At 42.9% G+C, this 16,461-nt stretch overlaps 3 protein-coding genes across 5 annotated transcripts; 2 read left to right on the top strand and 1 right to left on the bottom strand.

Annotated features, from left to right (window-relative positions):
- Nucleotides 1-3,888, top strand: LOC112257483 (transmembrane emp24 domain-containing protein 2). Of its 2 annotated transcripts, XM_024431072.2 has the most exons (5): nucleotides 1-377; nucleotides 989-1,181; nucleotides 1,616-1,633; nucleotides 1,987-2,094; nucleotides 2,232-3,888. In XM_024431072.2, exons 1-5 carry the CDS (start codon nucleotides 198-200, stop codon nucleotides 2,354-2,356), a joined length of 624 nt encoding a protein of 207 aa, XP_024286840.1. In that variant the 5' UTR covers nucleotides 1-197; the 3' UTR covers nucleotides 2,357-3,888. The 2 variants fall into 2 exon arrangements, with proteins under 2 accessions (XP_024286840.1, XP_024286841.1); XM_024431073.2 differs by lacking the exon at nucleotides 1,616-1,633 and having other exon boundaries at nucleotides 3-377.
- A 162-nt stretch (nucleotides 3,889-4,050) lies between these two features.
- ddx55 (DEAD (Asp-Glu-Ala-Asp) box polypeptide 55) lies at nucleotides 4,051-8,820 on the top strand. The gene is made up of 13 exons (XM_024431064.2): nucleotides 4,051-4,216; nucleotides 4,353-4,403; nucleotides 4,548-4,634; nucleotides 4,760-4,851; nucleotides 4,981-5,043; nucleotides 5,471-5,620; nucleotides 5,801-5,990; nucleotides 6,650-6,732; nucleotides 6,921-7,052; nucleotides 7,132-7,339; nucleotides 7,429-7,597; nucleotides 7,724-8,022; nucleotides 8,275-8,820. Exons 1-13 carry the CDS (start codon nucleotides 4,109-4,111, stop codon nucleotides 8,464-8,466), a joined length of 1,824 nt encoding a protein of 607 aa, XP_024286832.1. The 5' UTR covers nucleotides 4,051-4,108; the 3' UTR covers nucleotides 8,467-8,820.
- On the bottom strand, nucleotides 8,443-16,461 carry LOC112257480 (translation initiation factor eIF-2B subunit alpha). 2 transcript variants are annotated; one of them, XM_024431066.2, is made up of 9 exons: nucleotides 16,157-16,461; nucleotides 15,910-16,011; nucleotides 15,563-15,699; nucleotides 15,182-15,298; nucleotides 14,928-15,040; nucleotides 14,757-14,825; nucleotides 14,588-14,663; nucleotides 14,362-14,487; nucleotides 8,443-8,532 (listed from the first exon to the last, which is right to left on the bottom strand). In XM_024431066.2, exons 1-9 carry the CDS (start codon nucleotides 16,185-16,187, stop codon nucleotides 8,443-8,445), a joined length of 861 nt encoding a protein of 286 aa, XP_024286834.1. In that variant the 5' UTR covers nucleotides 16,188-16,461. The 2 variants fall into 2 exon arrangements, with proteins under 2 accessions (XP_024286834.1, XP_024286833.1); XM_024431065.2 differs by lacking the exon at nucleotides 8,443-8,532 and adding an exon at nucleotides 8,828-9,027.

The following is a 16,461-nucleotide window of genomic DNA, read 5'->3' as shown; positions in this document are numbered from 1 at the left end:
TTTGACCCTCGCTTTTTCCCGTTTAAATCCTTACGTGGCAATCTCGCCGAAGCTAGCTAGGAAGTTTACAAAATATCCTCAATTTGTGCTTGTTCTGAGCCTCCTGCTGCGATACATGTGCAATTTTAGGGGATATTTGAAATCGCTGGTACACAGAGAATCTACAATTGTCACGTAACGCTAGCTAAAATCTAAGCATGTTCACTGCTTCAGAGATCGTTGTTCTTCTTGTGTTCATGTCTGCCACAGCGTCCGGCTACTTCGTTAGTATAGACGCTCATGCAGATGAGTGCTTCCATGAGCGGGTTAACTCGGGAACCAAGATGGGCCTAATGTTTGAAGTTGCTGAGGGGGGGTTTTTGGACATTGACGTTGAGGTGAGATGGTATTTGTGCTTTTGTGATTGATTTGGTTTGACTTGCGCAAAGGTGGTGGGGGGCGGCTAGCGAGATGGCTATTGTAGCTAGCCAGTTAGCTTAATTGCTAGTCACAAGCCAACTCGCATGCCACTTCGTATAGTTTAATTTATGTTCTTTGTAGTTTAAAGTTAACCCACTGCTGGTTGTGATCAATAATTTTAGCTTAGTTGGTAGCTAACTAACTAGCCAGTTCGCCTCTTGATTTTACTTATCTGGCCCGATTAGTGATACAGGAAGTTTGAAGTTAGCTAACTACTCGCTGCCATTCCTAACAGCTGTAAGTGTCAAATAACATAAAACAGGTCATCCACATTTGTTTGACAGCTGACTATAGGTACTGCTCCACCACGTGATGTATTCACCACCATATAGTTGAGAATTGTAGTCATGCAAATATAAGATCCATATTTTTAAGGGATTTCACAAGTGTGGTGCAGACTGCCCCAATCCACCAACCACTGAATGAAATATGTTGCAACAACGGTCCAGACAAAAATATTGTCTAGCACACCACAACTATGTTCCAACATGAGTTAGCTAATATGTGTATGATATTGTCTACTATGTAGATAACAGGACCTGATGGCAAGCAGATCTACAAAGGAGATCGAGAGTCCAGTGGAAAGTACTCCGTGGCAGCTCACATGGACGGGACCTACAAGTTCTGCTTCAGCAACAAGATGTCCACCATGACACCCAAGATCGTCATGTTCACCATCGACATCGGAGAGGCACCAAAGGGACAGGACATGGAGACGGAAGGTAGGCTTAGTGTGTGTGCGAATGAAAGGCAGACCCAGTGAAATGACGCTGCCATGAGCAGCACTGCAGATATTGAGATGAGCGAAATGTATGACTTTGTTTTCACATGGTCACACAGTATCTGCGCATGTGCACAGGTTCGCTTCCTGCTGGTGACAATGTGGTAGCCAGGGCACCAAAACAGCAGAAAAGTTGAGCTTTGCGCTTCAATTCTCATAGTTGTTGTGGAGATTTACCTACTATGCTGTTGACGTTTTCTGACTCTACATCATATCGTGAAATCTACTTTTAAGCTCTATTCATATTTGCCAATTGCTATAACGGATTATCACATTTCTGTTTTCACATACTATTCCTCTTTTCTTTATGGTTCTATTGTTGTATCTTTCTCTTCATCCTTTTGACTGGGTTTGACTGGCTTTCGCTTCACCCAGGTGGAGAGAGTTGGGATGGTAGGGTTCTCGCCTCGCCTGGAACTATGTTTGCCCAAATGCATTCGGTTTCCTCTAACCTAAATTTAATGAGTTTTTCAGTGCAATCTAATGTTCACAAATCACCACTTAGTTACATTAGTATATGTTGCCTGGAATAACCCCTCACAATTTATAGATGCAGGAATATGTTGTGTGCATGATTTGAGACATCTAAGACATAGAACTAGTAATGTATTGTAGAGCATTTTATATGACAAAGCACAACTTTGTTTGGAAGTTGTCTTTATTTTTTACTCTAATATGCATGTAATTTACACTAGAGTGTGGATTCTACAATGATCCTAATTGATTGGTTGTGTGTTCTGTTCCAGCTCACCAGAACAAGCTGGAGGAGATGATCAACGAGCTGGCGGTTGCCATGACGGCCGTCAAGCATGAACAGGAGTACATGGAGGTCCGGGAAAGGATACACAGAGCCAGTGAGTTACACACACGCCGCCCGCACATGAAATAAAATGGTGTGAGAATAGACTGTAGTTAACTTAATTGTTGTGTTTAGTGCTGACAGCCAGTCTTGAACTTATTAGTCATTGTTTTCTGTTTTCTTTCCATCCAGTCAATGACAACACAAACAGCAGGGTGGTTCTCTGGTCATTCTTCGAAGCCCTGGTTCTGGTGGCCATGACTCTGGGACAGATCTACTATCTGAAGAGGTTTTTCGAAGTGCGCCGAGTTGTGTAACACCTGAAACCTTCCCCCTGTGACTTCCTGTTGTACTGTTATTTCAGCACAGAGACAGTGAAACAGTCACTCCTTGGAAATGAGACTCTTGGTAGATTTCATTAAAAGTCTGAGTACAAATTGGATCCCTATTATTTAAAAATAATAATAATGTTTTACCCTTTTACCCCATCTGTTATTTCCATCTTTATGTGCTTCTTACTGTTGTATCTGTTTTGGACTCTAGACCTTTCAAAGATCATAGGGTTGATGATGTCAAGTTTGATTTATTTTCTCATCACTGCGTAAGCAAATGATTTGTTATGGATTACTCCACCCAGCTTGGTCAACAGCAACTACTAGCCATGCACTAGCCAGAGAGGTTGTCTGTCTGTCTCTAGTCAGTGGATGGGATGTATAAAGTAACAAAACTGGGACCGGCATTTGAGAGATGCAGACTGATGTTTATGCAACAGTGTGTCCCTTATTTGACCCATTTTTTTGACACCTTTGCAATTGATATGACCAACTAGTTAATATACAGTATGCATAAGCTCAAGGTGAGACACTTGGGGCTTGTTCAGGAGAGTGAAATATCCCAGAACGTTCATGTAGAAATGTATTGTGCAGAAGCGACATGCTTTTCTGTTATGTAGAATAAAGAGTTGTTGACTCTATGGATCATATTTCTATCTGCAACCTTCTGAACATAGCATCCTGCTAAATATCCCTGAATATCTGAAGGTGTTGTATTGTCTGGGAAGCAGATGTTTTTGCTCTGGTTGCTTTTGATCGATGACATATAATCCTTCTGAATGTGTACACGGGCAGTGCAGGGAAAAGCTGTATACTCCCATTTTACCACAGATGGGCTGTAGTAGGTCAGTGTTTACTCAAACCTGGCCATGGGGATCCACTGGGCGTGCAGGGTTTATTCTAGCTCATCACTCACACCTGTTGCAACTAATCAATTATTAATTTAACCCTGGATTAGATGATTCAGGTTTGTTAGAGCTGGGCTGGCCGAAAAGACCCGGACCCCTGTATTTGCCTAGAATCAGGAAGGAAGAACACTGTACTAGATTATATTGGATGTGGGCAGGGGGCTGAAACTATATTATGATTGTCAAGGTGAGGTAGTTGCTTCAACATTTTGTTGTGGTGACTGGTTGTAATTTGGGGTGGGGAAGGTTGGGGGCTCTACTTTGTGGCAATAAGCTGTTTTTTTTCTTCTGCAACATATTCAGTGTGGTGCAACATTCAGAACATTGGTATGTCGATGTATAAGAATGGACATGACTAGAGGATTAATTGTAGGCCTATCCTGTCTATAATCTATTTGAAACACCATACATGTTGTGTCTTACTGAATATGCCTTACTTTACATGTTCTGATAAGCTCAGCTATAACTGTCACGTGAGACTGGAGTGACGACTGAGGAGAAATTAGGTCAAGTCACTCCTGAACGTCATCAATGAAGTTCTGCAGCATGTAAAGAAATATGCTTGTCTGTCGATCCAGGTTTATTAAAACAAATACAATATTCTTTAAACATGCTGTTTGGTTTCTTTTTGTTTGTCTTGACATGTATTATTTATTGGTAAAATATATATATTTTACAAATATTGTGGTCTAAAGAAACCTGAAATTATTCAGAATGATGAACTGACGCTGGCGGTACAAACATGTACAGTGCTTCCGATTTCCAGGCGGACTGTAAACATCGATGTACAGGAAGTCGGTACAGCGTGGATTGAGGCTGCATTTCCAACATGGACAACACAACTGAAGGAAAATGGGATAGTTTACCCGTTAAACTTAACGACGGTATTACGCAAACTCTCAATGAGCTTGGATTTACACATATGACACCAGTTCAGGTATTAACATTTCTTTACAGTTTTCGTTTATTTCACTCACATGTCATAGCTAGCTATGCTAACAAGCTAGATAACGAATAACGTTAGCTCTAATTCAACCTCCACAATACTAATTTAAATATGTTTTATGTTCCAGTCTGCCTGTATTCCACTGTTTATGCGAAATAAAGATGTGGCTGCCGAAGCTGTAAGTATGACTTGACACACATTACTGTTTACCATGTAACTCGGATGTTTTGGGTACTGCATTTCTCCAGAACCAGATTGCATAGGTAGCTAACTATTGGAGGGAGAAAGGTCTAAGCAACACATCTTATCGTTGCTGTTACAGGTGACTGGCAGTGGAAAGACATTGGCCTTCGTGATTCCCATCATAGAGATACTTATAAAGCGAGAGGACAAATTGAAGAAAATGCAGGTACGGTTTGGGTTATTCAGTGTCTTAGACTTATTGCAATGGTTACCGTTTGAGTATATGTGTATGGTTGTGAGTCACTTTGACTTTTGATATACAGTATTAAACTGAGACGTTATGTTTCACAGGTTGGTGCTCTGATCGTCACGCCGACCAGAGAGCTGGCCCTGCAGATCAGTGAGGTGATGGGCCAGTTCCTCCAGAAGTTCCCTCAGTTCAGGTAGGGGGACAGCCAGAGGAGAGATAAAACCAGAGACATGAACAGCAAGCTCTGTTCCAGATCTAAAATGTTAATTCTTCCAAGACTCTTATTGTAATCCTGTTATGACCCGAACTCTTCCTCTTTCAGACAGATTCTGTTGATTGGAGGGAGCAACCCCATTGAGGATGTGGAGAAGTTTAAGGAACAGGGGTAAATATGCTCTTCCTCTGATCTCACACAAAGATGGGAGCTTTTTTGTGCCCCGTGTTTTTATGTCCATATCTGATGCTATACAGCAAGCCTGTAAAGGTACAAAAGGATTTCCAGCCCCACTTTAAATGAAGTACAATTTATAAAGGCCTTATATAGCATACATAAATGCTTCACAAACAATCTATAAGCTTTTGTATAAACATTAAGCGTTGTCACATTTGGCGGAAATTCACCCCACATTAGGAATGGTTATGTCACCCTTTATAGAGTGACACACACTTATAGGTGATTTGAGAAGCATTTATGTAGTGCTTATGAATCCTTTATGCATGCTATATAAAGCCTTTATATACGTTGTACTTGGTTTAAAGTGAGACTGGATTCCCTAACTGATAATTATTCTAATCAATGTTGTCTTTTCCAGGGCCAACATATTGATTGCCACCCCGGGGCGTCTGGAGGACATGTTCAGAAGGAAGGCAGATGGTCTGGACCTGGCCTTGTCAGTCAAGTTTCTGGAGGTCCTGGTCCTGGATGAGGCTGACCGCCTACTGGATATGGGCTTTGAGGCCAGGTACTATAGTGCAATACAATAGTTGTAGTCTATGCAATACAGTACACTATTGGACATATGAATCATACAATATGATTCAGTACAGTACAATCACCAGGCTGTTGGACATTGGCTTTGATGTCAGGTACAACAGCACAGTACACTTTAAGTACCTGACTCCCTCCCTTTCTCTCACTCCAGTCTGAATGTTATCCTGGGGTACCTCCCTAAGCAGCGTCGTACAGGTCTGTTTTCAGCCACTCAGACTCAGGAGCTGGAAAAGCTGGTGAGAGCTGGTCTCAGGAACCCTGTACGAATCACCGTGAAGGAGAAGGGCGTGGCCGCCAGCTGCACCCAGAAAACACCTGCCAGGCTCTGCAACTACTACACAGTGAGTAACATACACTGTTGGGGATTTTTTAAATCTTTATTTAACCAGGCAAGTCAGTTAAGAACACATTCTTATTTTCAATGACGGCCTGGGAACAGTGGGTTAACTGCCTGTTCAGGGGCAGAACGACAGATTTGTACCTTGTCAGCTCGGGGGTTTGAACTCGCAACCTTCCGGTTCCTAGTCCAACGCTCTATGCTGCCGTAGCCTAGTGGTTCAGGTTTGAGTAGTTCAGGTAGTTCTACTTGAGTAGTTCAGGTTTGGAAATGCTGGATTCAAAGGAAAAAGTGGACCACGACTGTGTTTTAATAAATGTAACTACATGTAATCCCCGAAAGTAATTATTTATCATGAGAGGACCATAAACAATAACTAGTAATGCTGCATAGTCCAAGAAAGGTTCAAATCAAAATAAACAGTTTGTGCACAAAACGGGATGACCGGAACGTTCTCTTAGTCTGAGACATTTTTCCAAGAAACATTCTCAGAGGCCTCATGATGAGTGCATCCTTACCGGTTTCGCTGTCTGTGCCAGCCCGTGCCATAAAATTCTCAAAGACTATAAACCATCTGTGTGTAAGTGGAGACACAAACACAGGAAGACAGACAAACCATGACTGATCACTTTTTATTTTCTGTTATTTCTTGTTGTTTGTCAGATCTGCAGAGCGGAGGACAAGTTTAACAGTCTGGTAGCGTTTCTTAGACAACACAAACATGAGAAACAGCTGGTGTTCTTCAGGTATGTATCCTGGCTACACAGCCCTCCATGTTAGTGTCTCACCATGACTACAGCTACCTCTAGTATTCTACTTAATGGCCGACTATATTCATCAACACTGCGGACTGTGTGTTGTTTCTCTCCCTCAGTGTGTGTGAGGACTACACTGTCAGAGCTGTGTGTGTTAATGTGTTGTTTCTCTCGCTCAGTACATGTGCGTGTGTGGAGTACTTTGGCCGAGCCTTGGAGGCCCTGATTAAGAGCGTCACCATCCACTGCATCCACGGCAAGATGAAACACAAACGCAACAAGATCTTCTCAGAGTTTAGGAGCCTAAAGAGGTATTTTATCCCTTGTTGTTAGCTCAGCTGAGGAGAGCATGGGTTTGATCTTTGCATTGAAATGTGACGTTGTTTTCAGTGGTATCCTGGTGTGTACTGACGTCATGGCCAGAGGCATTGATATCCCAGAAGTCCACTGGGTATTGCAGTACGACCCCCCTAGTTGTGCCAGTGCCTTTGTGCACCGGTGTGGACGGACTGCGCGCATTGGTAACAAAGGCAACGCCACAGTCTTCCTGCTCCCCATGGAGGAATCTTACGTTACCTTCCTGTCCATCAACCAGAAGGTATGCCCTTTGTGTTTCCCTCTCCATCTTGCCTGCCTTCCATGCTCTCTCCATTTAAAACCAAGCTGCCCCTCCCTGTCTCCTGATAGTGTCCTCTGGAGCAGATGGCCCCAGTGAGTGACGTTGTGGATGTTCTGCCCAAGGTGAAGGCCCTGGCTCTGGCAGACCGGGCCATGTTCGACAGGGGCATGAGGGCTTTCGTCTCCACCGTACAGGCCTACGCCAAACACGAGTGCAGCCTCATTTTCAGGGTCAAAGGTGAGAAGAAATCCCTTACCTTCCCTGTGTACAGACCCTCAAGTATGATGGTGGTGTTAGATTGTTTATGCTATGGTCTGAGGAGAATTATGCTTACGATGTCATCCTCCTCCTGTCATTGGTCAGATCTGGACTTTGTTGCGCTGGCCCGTGGCTTCGCCCTCCTCCGCATGCCCAGGATGCCCGAGCTGAAAGGGAAGAACTTCCCTGACTTCATAGAAACGACCATAGACACAGACAACATCCGCTACAAGGACAAGCAGCGGGAGAAGCTGAGGCAGAAGCTGCTGATTGAGCTAAAGGAGAAGAGGGAGGAAAGGGCCGCTGCCCCCAAGAGACACAACGATAAGAACAAAGCCTGGTCCAGACAGAAGAACAGGAAGGACCGCAGGAGGAAGACTGCTGCCAAGAGGAACCGGGATGAGGTATTTAGTCTTCTAGAGAATTAAGGAGAGGTTTTCCTGACTCAGATTAAGTATAGTCCTGATCTAAAATGCATTCTACATGGAGATTTCCCATTGACATACATTTTTAGTCCAGGACTAGGTTTAAACTGGATCCAGGAAATTGGCCGTAAAATGCTTTTAGAACATCTTTTAAACATGGGAGCAGGGCCCATATGCAGAAAAAAGTAGAACATCAGATGACTGTTAATTAACCCTTTGTGTTCTCTTCAGGGCTCGGAAATGGACGATGAGGACATGAAGGAGCTGTTGAAAGACACTCGTCTCCTGAAGAGATTGAAGAAGGGACAGATCAGCGAGGAGGACTTTGAGAAACAGGTGACAGCAGGACCGAAGAGCCAGAGGAAGACAGCAGCAGGCCCCTCAGAGGACCCACCCAGCTCAGCGGGAGAGGAGGACGAATGAAACAACACACCTGTCAGTGTTTCCCCCCCGATGTTCTAGCAGCAGGTCAGGCTGTCCCACCCAGCCCTGTTTACCATGGAAAAAAACAGAACATGTTATATATTTTAGGGGGGCCTTTATGCCCCACCTACAGAACAACCATAGGGGAAATACTGCCTGTTACAATAAGACGCAGGTCAGAACCACCCATTGAACTTTGAATAGACTTTTAAAAAGAGCCAACTGTTTTACATCTATTATTCCGTTATGAACCAGAGAGATACATGGCCTTTCAGGAATGTTGTATACAGTGTAAAGTTATGCGTATCGCCATATTTTGTCATTAACAATCTATAAAGATACAAACTGATCCCAGTCAGTGTCCCTTTTGAGTTTTTTATTGAGGTGTTTTGTTTTAAGGCACTGTTATAAATAAAGTTTGATAAGTTCATCGCTGACGGCAGAGGGGGTGAGGACCCCCAGGTCTGTGAAGAGGAGCGTGATGAGGGAGGGAGGGGTGTAGTCGATCATGGGGTGTTCATCTGACAGGTCAGAAACAGTCCTCAGGGTGTCGGCTTTGTACTGGAGAGAGATGGGTTAAACAGTACTGAAGAGGAATAGAGAGAAAATGTACTGCACAGAGAGGAGAGAGATGGGTTAATCAGTACTGAAGAGGACTAGAGAGAAAATGTACTGCACAGAGAGGAGAGAGATGGGTTAAACAGTACTGAAGAGGACTAGAGAGAAAATGGAAAGACATGGCGCGTCTATCTGAACTGAGATGGAGCCTAAATCGGCATAATAGTCATAAATTACACACGAATGTCAATGGGAGGTGCACATAATTTTGAATTGCATGTGTATATCTCCAATCAGCCCATGGCACAACATACAGTGAGTGCCTTCAGAACGTATTCATTCCCCTTCACCTAACTCCACATTATTTTGTTAGCCTAAATTCAAAATAGATTAAATTAATAATAATCCCTCACCAACCTACACACACATAAATGTTTGCAAATGTATTAAATTAAATACGGAAATATTGAATTTATATAAGTATTCACTCCCCTGATTACAGCTGTGAGTCTGTCTGGGTAATTCTAAGCATTCCACACCTGCATTGTGCAACATTAGCCCATTATTTTCTAAATTCTTCATGCTCTGTCAAATTGGTTGTTGATCATTGCTAGACAACCATTTTCAGGTCTTGCCATAGATTCTCAAGTAGATTTAAGTCCAAACTAACTCAGCCACTCAGGAACATTCACTGTCTTTTTGGTAAGCAACTCCAGTCTAGATTTAGCCTTGTTTGTTTTAGGTTATTGTCATGCTGGAAGGGGAATTAATCTCCCTGTATCTGGTGGAAACCAGACAACCAGGTTTTCCTCTAGGATTTTGCGTGTGCTTAGCTCCATTCGGTAAATGTTTTTGCCTGAAAAAGTCCGAAATCCTTAACGATTACAAGCATACCCAGAACATGATGCACCACTATACTTAAAAATATAGAGAATTGGTACTCAGTAATGTGTTGTATTGGATTTGCCCCAAACAAACCATTTTATATTCAGGACAAAAAGTGAATTGCTTTGCCACATGTGTTGCAGTATTACTTTAGTGCCTTGTTGCAAATAGGATGCATGTTTTAGAATTTATTCTGTTAAGGCTTCCTTCTTTTCACTCTGTTAAAAAGCCATTAAAAACTCTTAACTGTTCTAAAATCACCATTGGCTTTATGGTGTAATCCCTGAGCGGTTTCCTTCCTCTCTGGCAACTGAGTTAAGAAGGATGCCTGTATATTTGTAGTGACTGGGTGTATTGATACACCATGCTCAATGTCTTTTTTACACATATACAGTGGCAAGAAAAATAATGTGAACCCTTTGGAATTACCTGGATTTTTGCATAAATTGGTCATCAAATTTGATCTGAATCTTCATCTATGTCACAACGATAGACAAAGTCTGCTTAAACTAATAACACCAATTATTATATTTTTCTTGTCTGTATTGAATACATAATTTAAACATTCACAGTGTAGGTTGGAAAAAATGTGAACCCCTTGGCTAATGACTTCTCCCAAAGCTAATGGGAGTCAGGAGTCAGCCAACCTGGAGTCCAATCAATGAGACGAGATTGGAGATGTTGATTAGAGATGCATAATTTACTATAAAAAACACACAAAAAAATTGAGTTTTCTATTCACAAGCATTGCCTGATGTGAACCATGCCTCGAACAAAAGAGATCTCAGAAGACCTAAGAATTGTTGCCTTGCTGGAAAGGGTTTACAAAAGTATTTCTAAAAGCATTGATGTTTATCAGCCCACGGTAAGACAAATGGTCTATAAATGGAGAAAGCACTGTTGCTACTCTCCCTAGGAGTGGCCGTCCTGCAAAGATTTGTTATTTGTTTTATTTAACCAGGTAGGCCAGTTGAGAACAAGTTCTCATTTACAACTGCGACCTGGCCAAGATAAAGCAAAGCAGTGTGACACAGACAACAACCGCTATCGACAAAAGACAGTACTGTGCAGCCGCCTTCATCGACCTGGCCAAGGCTTTCGACTCTGTCAATCACCATATTCTTATCGGCAGACTCAGTAGCCTCGGTTTTTCTAATGACTGCCTTGCCTGGTTCACCAACTACTTTGCAGACAGAGTTCAGTGTGTCAAATCGGAGGGCATGCTGTCCGGTCCTCTGGCAGTCTATGGGGGTGCCACAGGGTTCAATTCTCAGGCCGACCTTTTTCTCTGTATATCAATGATGTTGCTCTTGCTGCAGGCGATTCCCTGATCCACCTCTACGCAGACGACACCATTCTGTATACTTCCGGCCCGTCCTTGGACACTGTGCCATCTAACCTCCAAACGAGCTTCAATGCCATACAACACTCCTTCCGTGGCCTCCAACTGCTCTTAAACGCTAGTAAAACCAAATGCATGCTTTTCAACCGTTCGCTGCCTGCACCCGCACGCCCGACTGGATGGTTCCGACCTAGAATATGTGGACATCTATAAGTACCTAGGTGTCTGGCTAGACTGTAAACTCTCCTTCCAGACTCATATCAAACATCTCCAATCTAAAATCAAATCTAGAGTCGTCTTTCTATTCCGCAACAAAGCCTCCTTCACTCACACCGCCAAACTTACCCTAGTAAAACTGACTATCCTACCGATCCTCGACGATGTCATCTACAAAATTAGCTTCCAATACTCTACTCAGCAAACTGGATGCAGTTTATCACAGTGCCATCCGTTTTGTTACTAAAGCACCTTATACCACCCACCACTGCGACCTGTATGCTCTAGTCGGCTGGCCCTCGCTACATATTCATCGCCAGACCCACTGGCTCCAGGTCATCTACAAGTCCATGCTAGGTAAAGCTCCGCCTTATCTCAGTTCACTGGTCACGATGGCAACACCCACCCGTAGCACGCACATCTCACTGATCATCCCTAAAGCCAACACCTCATTTGGCTGCCTTTCGTTCCAGTTCTCTGCTGCCTGTGACTGGAACGAATTGCAAAAATCGCTGAAGTTGGAGACTTTTATCTCCCTCACCAACTTCAAACATCTGCTATCTGAGCAGCTAACCGATCGCTGCAGCTGTACATAGTCTATCGGTAAATAGCCCACCCAATTTTACCTACCTCATCCCCATACTGTTTTTATTTTATTTACTTTTCTGCTCTTTTGCACACCAGTAGATCTTCCTGCACATGACCATCTGATCATTTATCACTCCAGTGTTAATCTGCAAAATTGTAATTATTCGCCTACCTCCTCATGCCTTTTGCACACAATGTATATAGACTCTTTTTTTAATACTGTGTTATTGACTTGTTAATTGTTTACTCCATGTGTAACTCTGTGTTGTCTGTTCACACTGCTATGCTTTATCTTGGCCAGGTCGCAGTTGCAAATGAGAACTTGTTCTCAACTAGCCTACCTGGTTAAATTAAGGTTAAATAAAAAAAAATAAAAAAAATAACAATTAAGCAGATTAACACTGGAGTGATAAATGAGCAGATGATGATGTGCAAGTAGAGATACTGGTGTGCAAAAGAGCAGAAAAGTAAATAAAATAAAAACAGTATGGGGATGAGGTAGGTAGATTGGGTGGGCTATTTACAGATGGACTATGTACAGCTGCAGTGATCAGTTAGCTGCTCAGATAGTTGATGTTTAAAGTTGGTGAGGGAAATAAGTCTCCAACTTCAGCGATTTTTGCAATTCGTTCCAGTCACTGGCAGCAGAGAACTGGAAGGAAAGGCGGCCAAATGAGGTGTTGGCTTTGGGGATGATCAGTGAGATATACCTGCTGGAACATGTGCTACGGGTGGGTGTTGTTATCGTGACCAGTGAACTGAGATAAGGCGGAGCTTTACCTAGCATAGACTTGTAGATGACCTGGAGCCAGTGGGTCTGGCGACAAATATGTAGCGAGGGCCAAAGATGACTGCAAGACCACAGTGCAGAATGCTCAATGAGGTTAAGAAGGATCCTAGAATGTCAGCTAAAGACTTACAGAAATCTCTGGAACATGCTAACATCTCTCTTGACGAGTCCACGATATATAAAACACGGAAGAAGCCACTGCTGTCTAAAAAAACATTTCTGCACATCTGAAGTTTGCAAAAGTGCACCTGGATGTTCCACAGGGCTACTGGCAAAATATTATGTGGACAGCCGAAACAACAGTTGAGTCATTTGGAAGGAACACTGTGTGTGGAGAAAAAAAAGGCACAGCACACCAACATCAAAACCTCATACCAACTGTAAAGTATGGTGGGGGGAGCATCATGGTTCGGGGCTGCTTTGCTGCCTCAGGGCCTGGACAGCTTGCTATCAGACGGAAAAATGAATTCCCAAGTTTACAAAGACATTTGCAGGAGAATGTTAGGCTTTCTGTTGAAGCTCAACAAAGTTGGGTGATGCAACAGGACAACGACCCAAAACACAGAAGTAAATCAACAGCAGAATGGCTTCAACAGAAGAAAATACACCTTCTGGAGTGGCCCAGTCAGAATCCTGACCTCAACCCAACTGAGATGCTGAGGCATGACCTCAAGAGAGCAGTTCACACCAGATGTCCCAAGAATATTGCTGAACTGAAAAGGTTTTTTAAAGAGGAATGGTCCAAAATTCCTCCTGACCGTTGTGCAGGTCTGATCCACAACTACAGAAAACGTTTAGTTAATGTTATTGCTGCCAAAGGATGGTCAACCAGTTATTAAATCCAAAGGTTCACATACTTTTCCCACCCTGCACTGTAAATGTTTACACAGTGTGTTCAATAAAGACATGAAAACGTATCATTGTTTGTGTGTTATTAGTTTAAGCAGACTGTTTGTCTCCTTAAATTTTCTTACATTTTATGACCAATTCATACACAAATCCAGGTATTTCCAAAGGGTTCACATTCTTCTTCCTTGCCACTGTACCAATAGGTACCCTTCTTCGCAAGGCATTGGAAAATCTCCCTGGTCATGTGGTTGAATCTGTGTCTGAAATTCACTGCTCGACTGAGGGACATTACAGATAATTGTATGTGTGAAGTACAGAGATGAGGTAGTCATCAAAAATAATTGTATTATATTGCACACAGTGAGTCCATGGAACTTACTATGTGACTTGTGTTAAGCACATTTTTACTCCTGACCTTATTTAGGCTTACCATAACAAATGGGTTGAATCCTTTGACTCAGCTTTTAATTTTTTATCAATTTGTAAAAAATGTGACAACATAATTCCATTTTGACATTATGGGGTATTGTGTGTAGGCCAGTGACAACAAAACAATCAAATTCAAATTCAGACTGTAACAACAAAATATGGAAAAAGTCAAGGGGTGTGAATACTTTCTGAAGGCACTGTATATATTGCTGGCAGGCCCTGAATGGTTAACTCTCACCTTAAATCTGTCTGGGACGTCCTGCTGGTTAAGAGGGTAGAGACGGACAAACTTGAAGCTCTCCGCTACCACGTAGAAGGGCTTGTTGTGGGCTTTGGAACACACTGCCATCTGATAGGTTCCAATCTGTACAGACATATCAACCAACACTGTTACTTGCACACTGCTACATACTACAATACATGTTTGACTTTATTATTATGAGTTCTTTGTTCCCAGAACACACCTTGTTGATGATGCCTCCACTCTCAACGACTCCTTCTGCTCCTACAATAACCAGGTCCACCTTCTCCAGGACATAACTGTAGGTGGAAAGATATAGAAAGGAATATGTATCTTTCACCTTTATTAAGAAAAGGTAAGCCATGGTAGTGTTTGGTACAGTCAGTATTTACCCCACAGCAGCATCTAGGACCACTGTCACAGGAACATTGATTCTCCTCAGCGCATCAGCCATCTGTTTCCTGGAGAAGACAGACAACATGTCACACGAACTGTGTGTGTGTGTGTCTTACGTGTTCAGTTCCCCATAAACTAGTTTGCTTTGGAAATGTGTGTTGTCTCACCCGGCTGTATCTGGCTGGGACTCTGTGACGTAGACTGTGAAGCGTTTCTTCTCAGCTGCAGCTTTCTCCAGCACCCTCAATACTACTCTGGAGGAGGAATGGGTCAGGATTTTCTAAGGGAGAATGAAAGAGATTTGTTCTTCAAAAATACATATTTCTTATAACATTTTTGGAATTTTATATTTTGGGGAATTTTTGGTCAGGTTTGCCAAACTGAATTTGACCTAAAATATCTGCCGCCATGACTCACTCACCGCCCCGTCTTTGATGAAGGTGTGGCAGAGTTTGGCCACCTTGGTTCTGGAGAGGGAGATCTTCTCCAGGAACAGCTCTCCTCTCTCCTCCATCACCTTCTTACAGCGCGACAGGTCCTGAGACAAACATGGAGGGGGAGGTGAGGCCTTCAGAGAACTCTGACCTCTTCTGAGGTGAGGTGTATAGGGGCATGCCTACACATTTTTTTCTGTTCATAAAATAAACTAGTGCCAATAAGCTGAAGTTTATTTGTGGTGTATTTCTAATAGAATGACAAAATTAGAAGGGATAGAATGGAGAGTATTTAAACTTGGTTTATATTTCATGGCAAAAATACCTGAGTGTATGTGCAGTAGTCTATGGCTGTGTATGGCCCTAACCTGGTGCTCCAGTGATGTGAGGCTGATGAAGCGAAGGAACAGCTCCCCTCCAGAGGACACGGCTACAGAGGAGTCCACCTCCGTCAGACAGTCTGTGGCCCACTTCAGGCTCTCCCTCAGACCCAGGATTGTCTCACCTGAGCAGGGGAGCAGGGAACAGAGTAACATGGAGGGCCCGATTGTATCCAGAGATCGAATTACGGGGATCATGCGAGCTTCCATAACAATTCAGGGAAACAGTCATAAAAGTATGAAATACCAAACTTGTATGACAAAACACACTATTTTGCTTGGTATGATTTTGACATTAGTATGACTAATAAGCAGAAAGAAGAGAGTGGTCAGACCTTTGTCTCGCCTGAGGAACTCCAGCAGGGTGCGGATGGCTGCTACAGCAGAGGCCATGTCAGGGTCTGTCCTCATCTGGGTCCTGAAGTACTCCACCAACTCTGACAAGTGAGGGAGAGCAGTCCTGGGTCACACTAATGACTAGCCTACTCAGTAGTACTCTACTAATGAAGACAACAGCCATGTTTGTCTGTTCAGTTGGTTCATTTCTCTCACACACACACACACACACACACACACACCTACCTTCTTCGTTCATTTTCGAGGGCTGTTGCATCTGAAATCTAACTATCGGTAGCTAGCTAGCTATATTCTCGAAGTTTAGTCAAAGATTAGTCAGTGGGAGCAATTGGAAGTAGCTACGAGGCCGAAAGTTGGTTTCTTATTTCTTCGCAGGATGGCAAAAATGCAGTCTAACGTTAAAAACACATGTATCAGAAATAGAGGTCAGTTAAACCAGAGAGTAAACCCATGCGAAATCCTTTTTTCTAGACGTATTTCTGACCATTTCAGTCATCTGTCATCATGTCGCAATCTGATGACGTAAACTA

The sequence above is a fragment of the Oncorhynchus tshawytscha genome, linkage group LG09 (assembly GCF_018296145.1).
Source record: "Oncorhynchus tshawytscha isolate Ot180627B linkage group LG09, Otsh_v2.0, whole genome shotgun sequence".
Lineage (NCBI taxonomy): Eukaryota > Metazoa > Chordata > Actinopteri > Salmoniformes > Salmonidae > Oncorhynchus > Oncorhynchus tshawytscha.
Note: the sequence above shows the minus strand (reverse complement) of the source record. Positions and strands in the feature narration are given on the sequence as shown.

Excerpts from the sequence above, each read along its gene's own strand:
- LOC112257483 (XM_024431072.2), top strand. The coding sequence starts at position 198 with ATGTTCACTGCTTCAGAGATCGTTGTTCTTCTTGTGTTCATGTCTGCC. Across the intron at positions 378-988 it reads TTTTGGACATTGACGTTGAG|ATAACAGGACCTGATGGCAA; the intron begins GTGAGATGGTAT and ends TCTACTATGTAG. Across the intron at positions 2,095-2,231 it reads GGAAAGGATACACAGAGCCA|TCAATGACAACACAAACAGC; the intron begins GTGAGTTACACA and ends CTTTCCATCCAG.
- LOC112257480 (XM_024431065.2), bottom strand. The coding sequence starts at position 16,187 with ATGCAACAGCCCTCGAAAATGAACGAAGAAG. Across the intron at positions 15,299-15,562 it reads TCACATCACTGGAGCACCAG|GACCTGTCGCGCTGTAAGAA; the intron begins GTTAGGGCCATA and ends TGTTTGTCTCAG. Across the intron at positions 14,826-14,927 it reads TCCCAGCCAGATACAGCCGG|GAAACAGATGGCTGATGCGC; the intron begins GTGAGACAACAC and ends TGTCTTCTCCAG.
- ddx55 (XM_024431064.2), top strand. The coding sequence starts at position 4,109 with ATGGACAACACAACTGAAGGAAAATGGGATAGTTTACCCGTTAAACTT. Across the intron at positions 5,621-5,800 it reads GATATGGGCTTTGAGGCCAG|TCTGAATGTTATCCTGGGGT; the intron begins GTACTATAGTGC and ends CTCTCACTCCAG. Across the intron at positions 5,991-6,649 it reads GGCTCTGCAACTACTACACA|ATCTGCAGAGCGGAGGACAA; the intron begins GTGAGTAACATA and ends GTTGTTTGTCAG.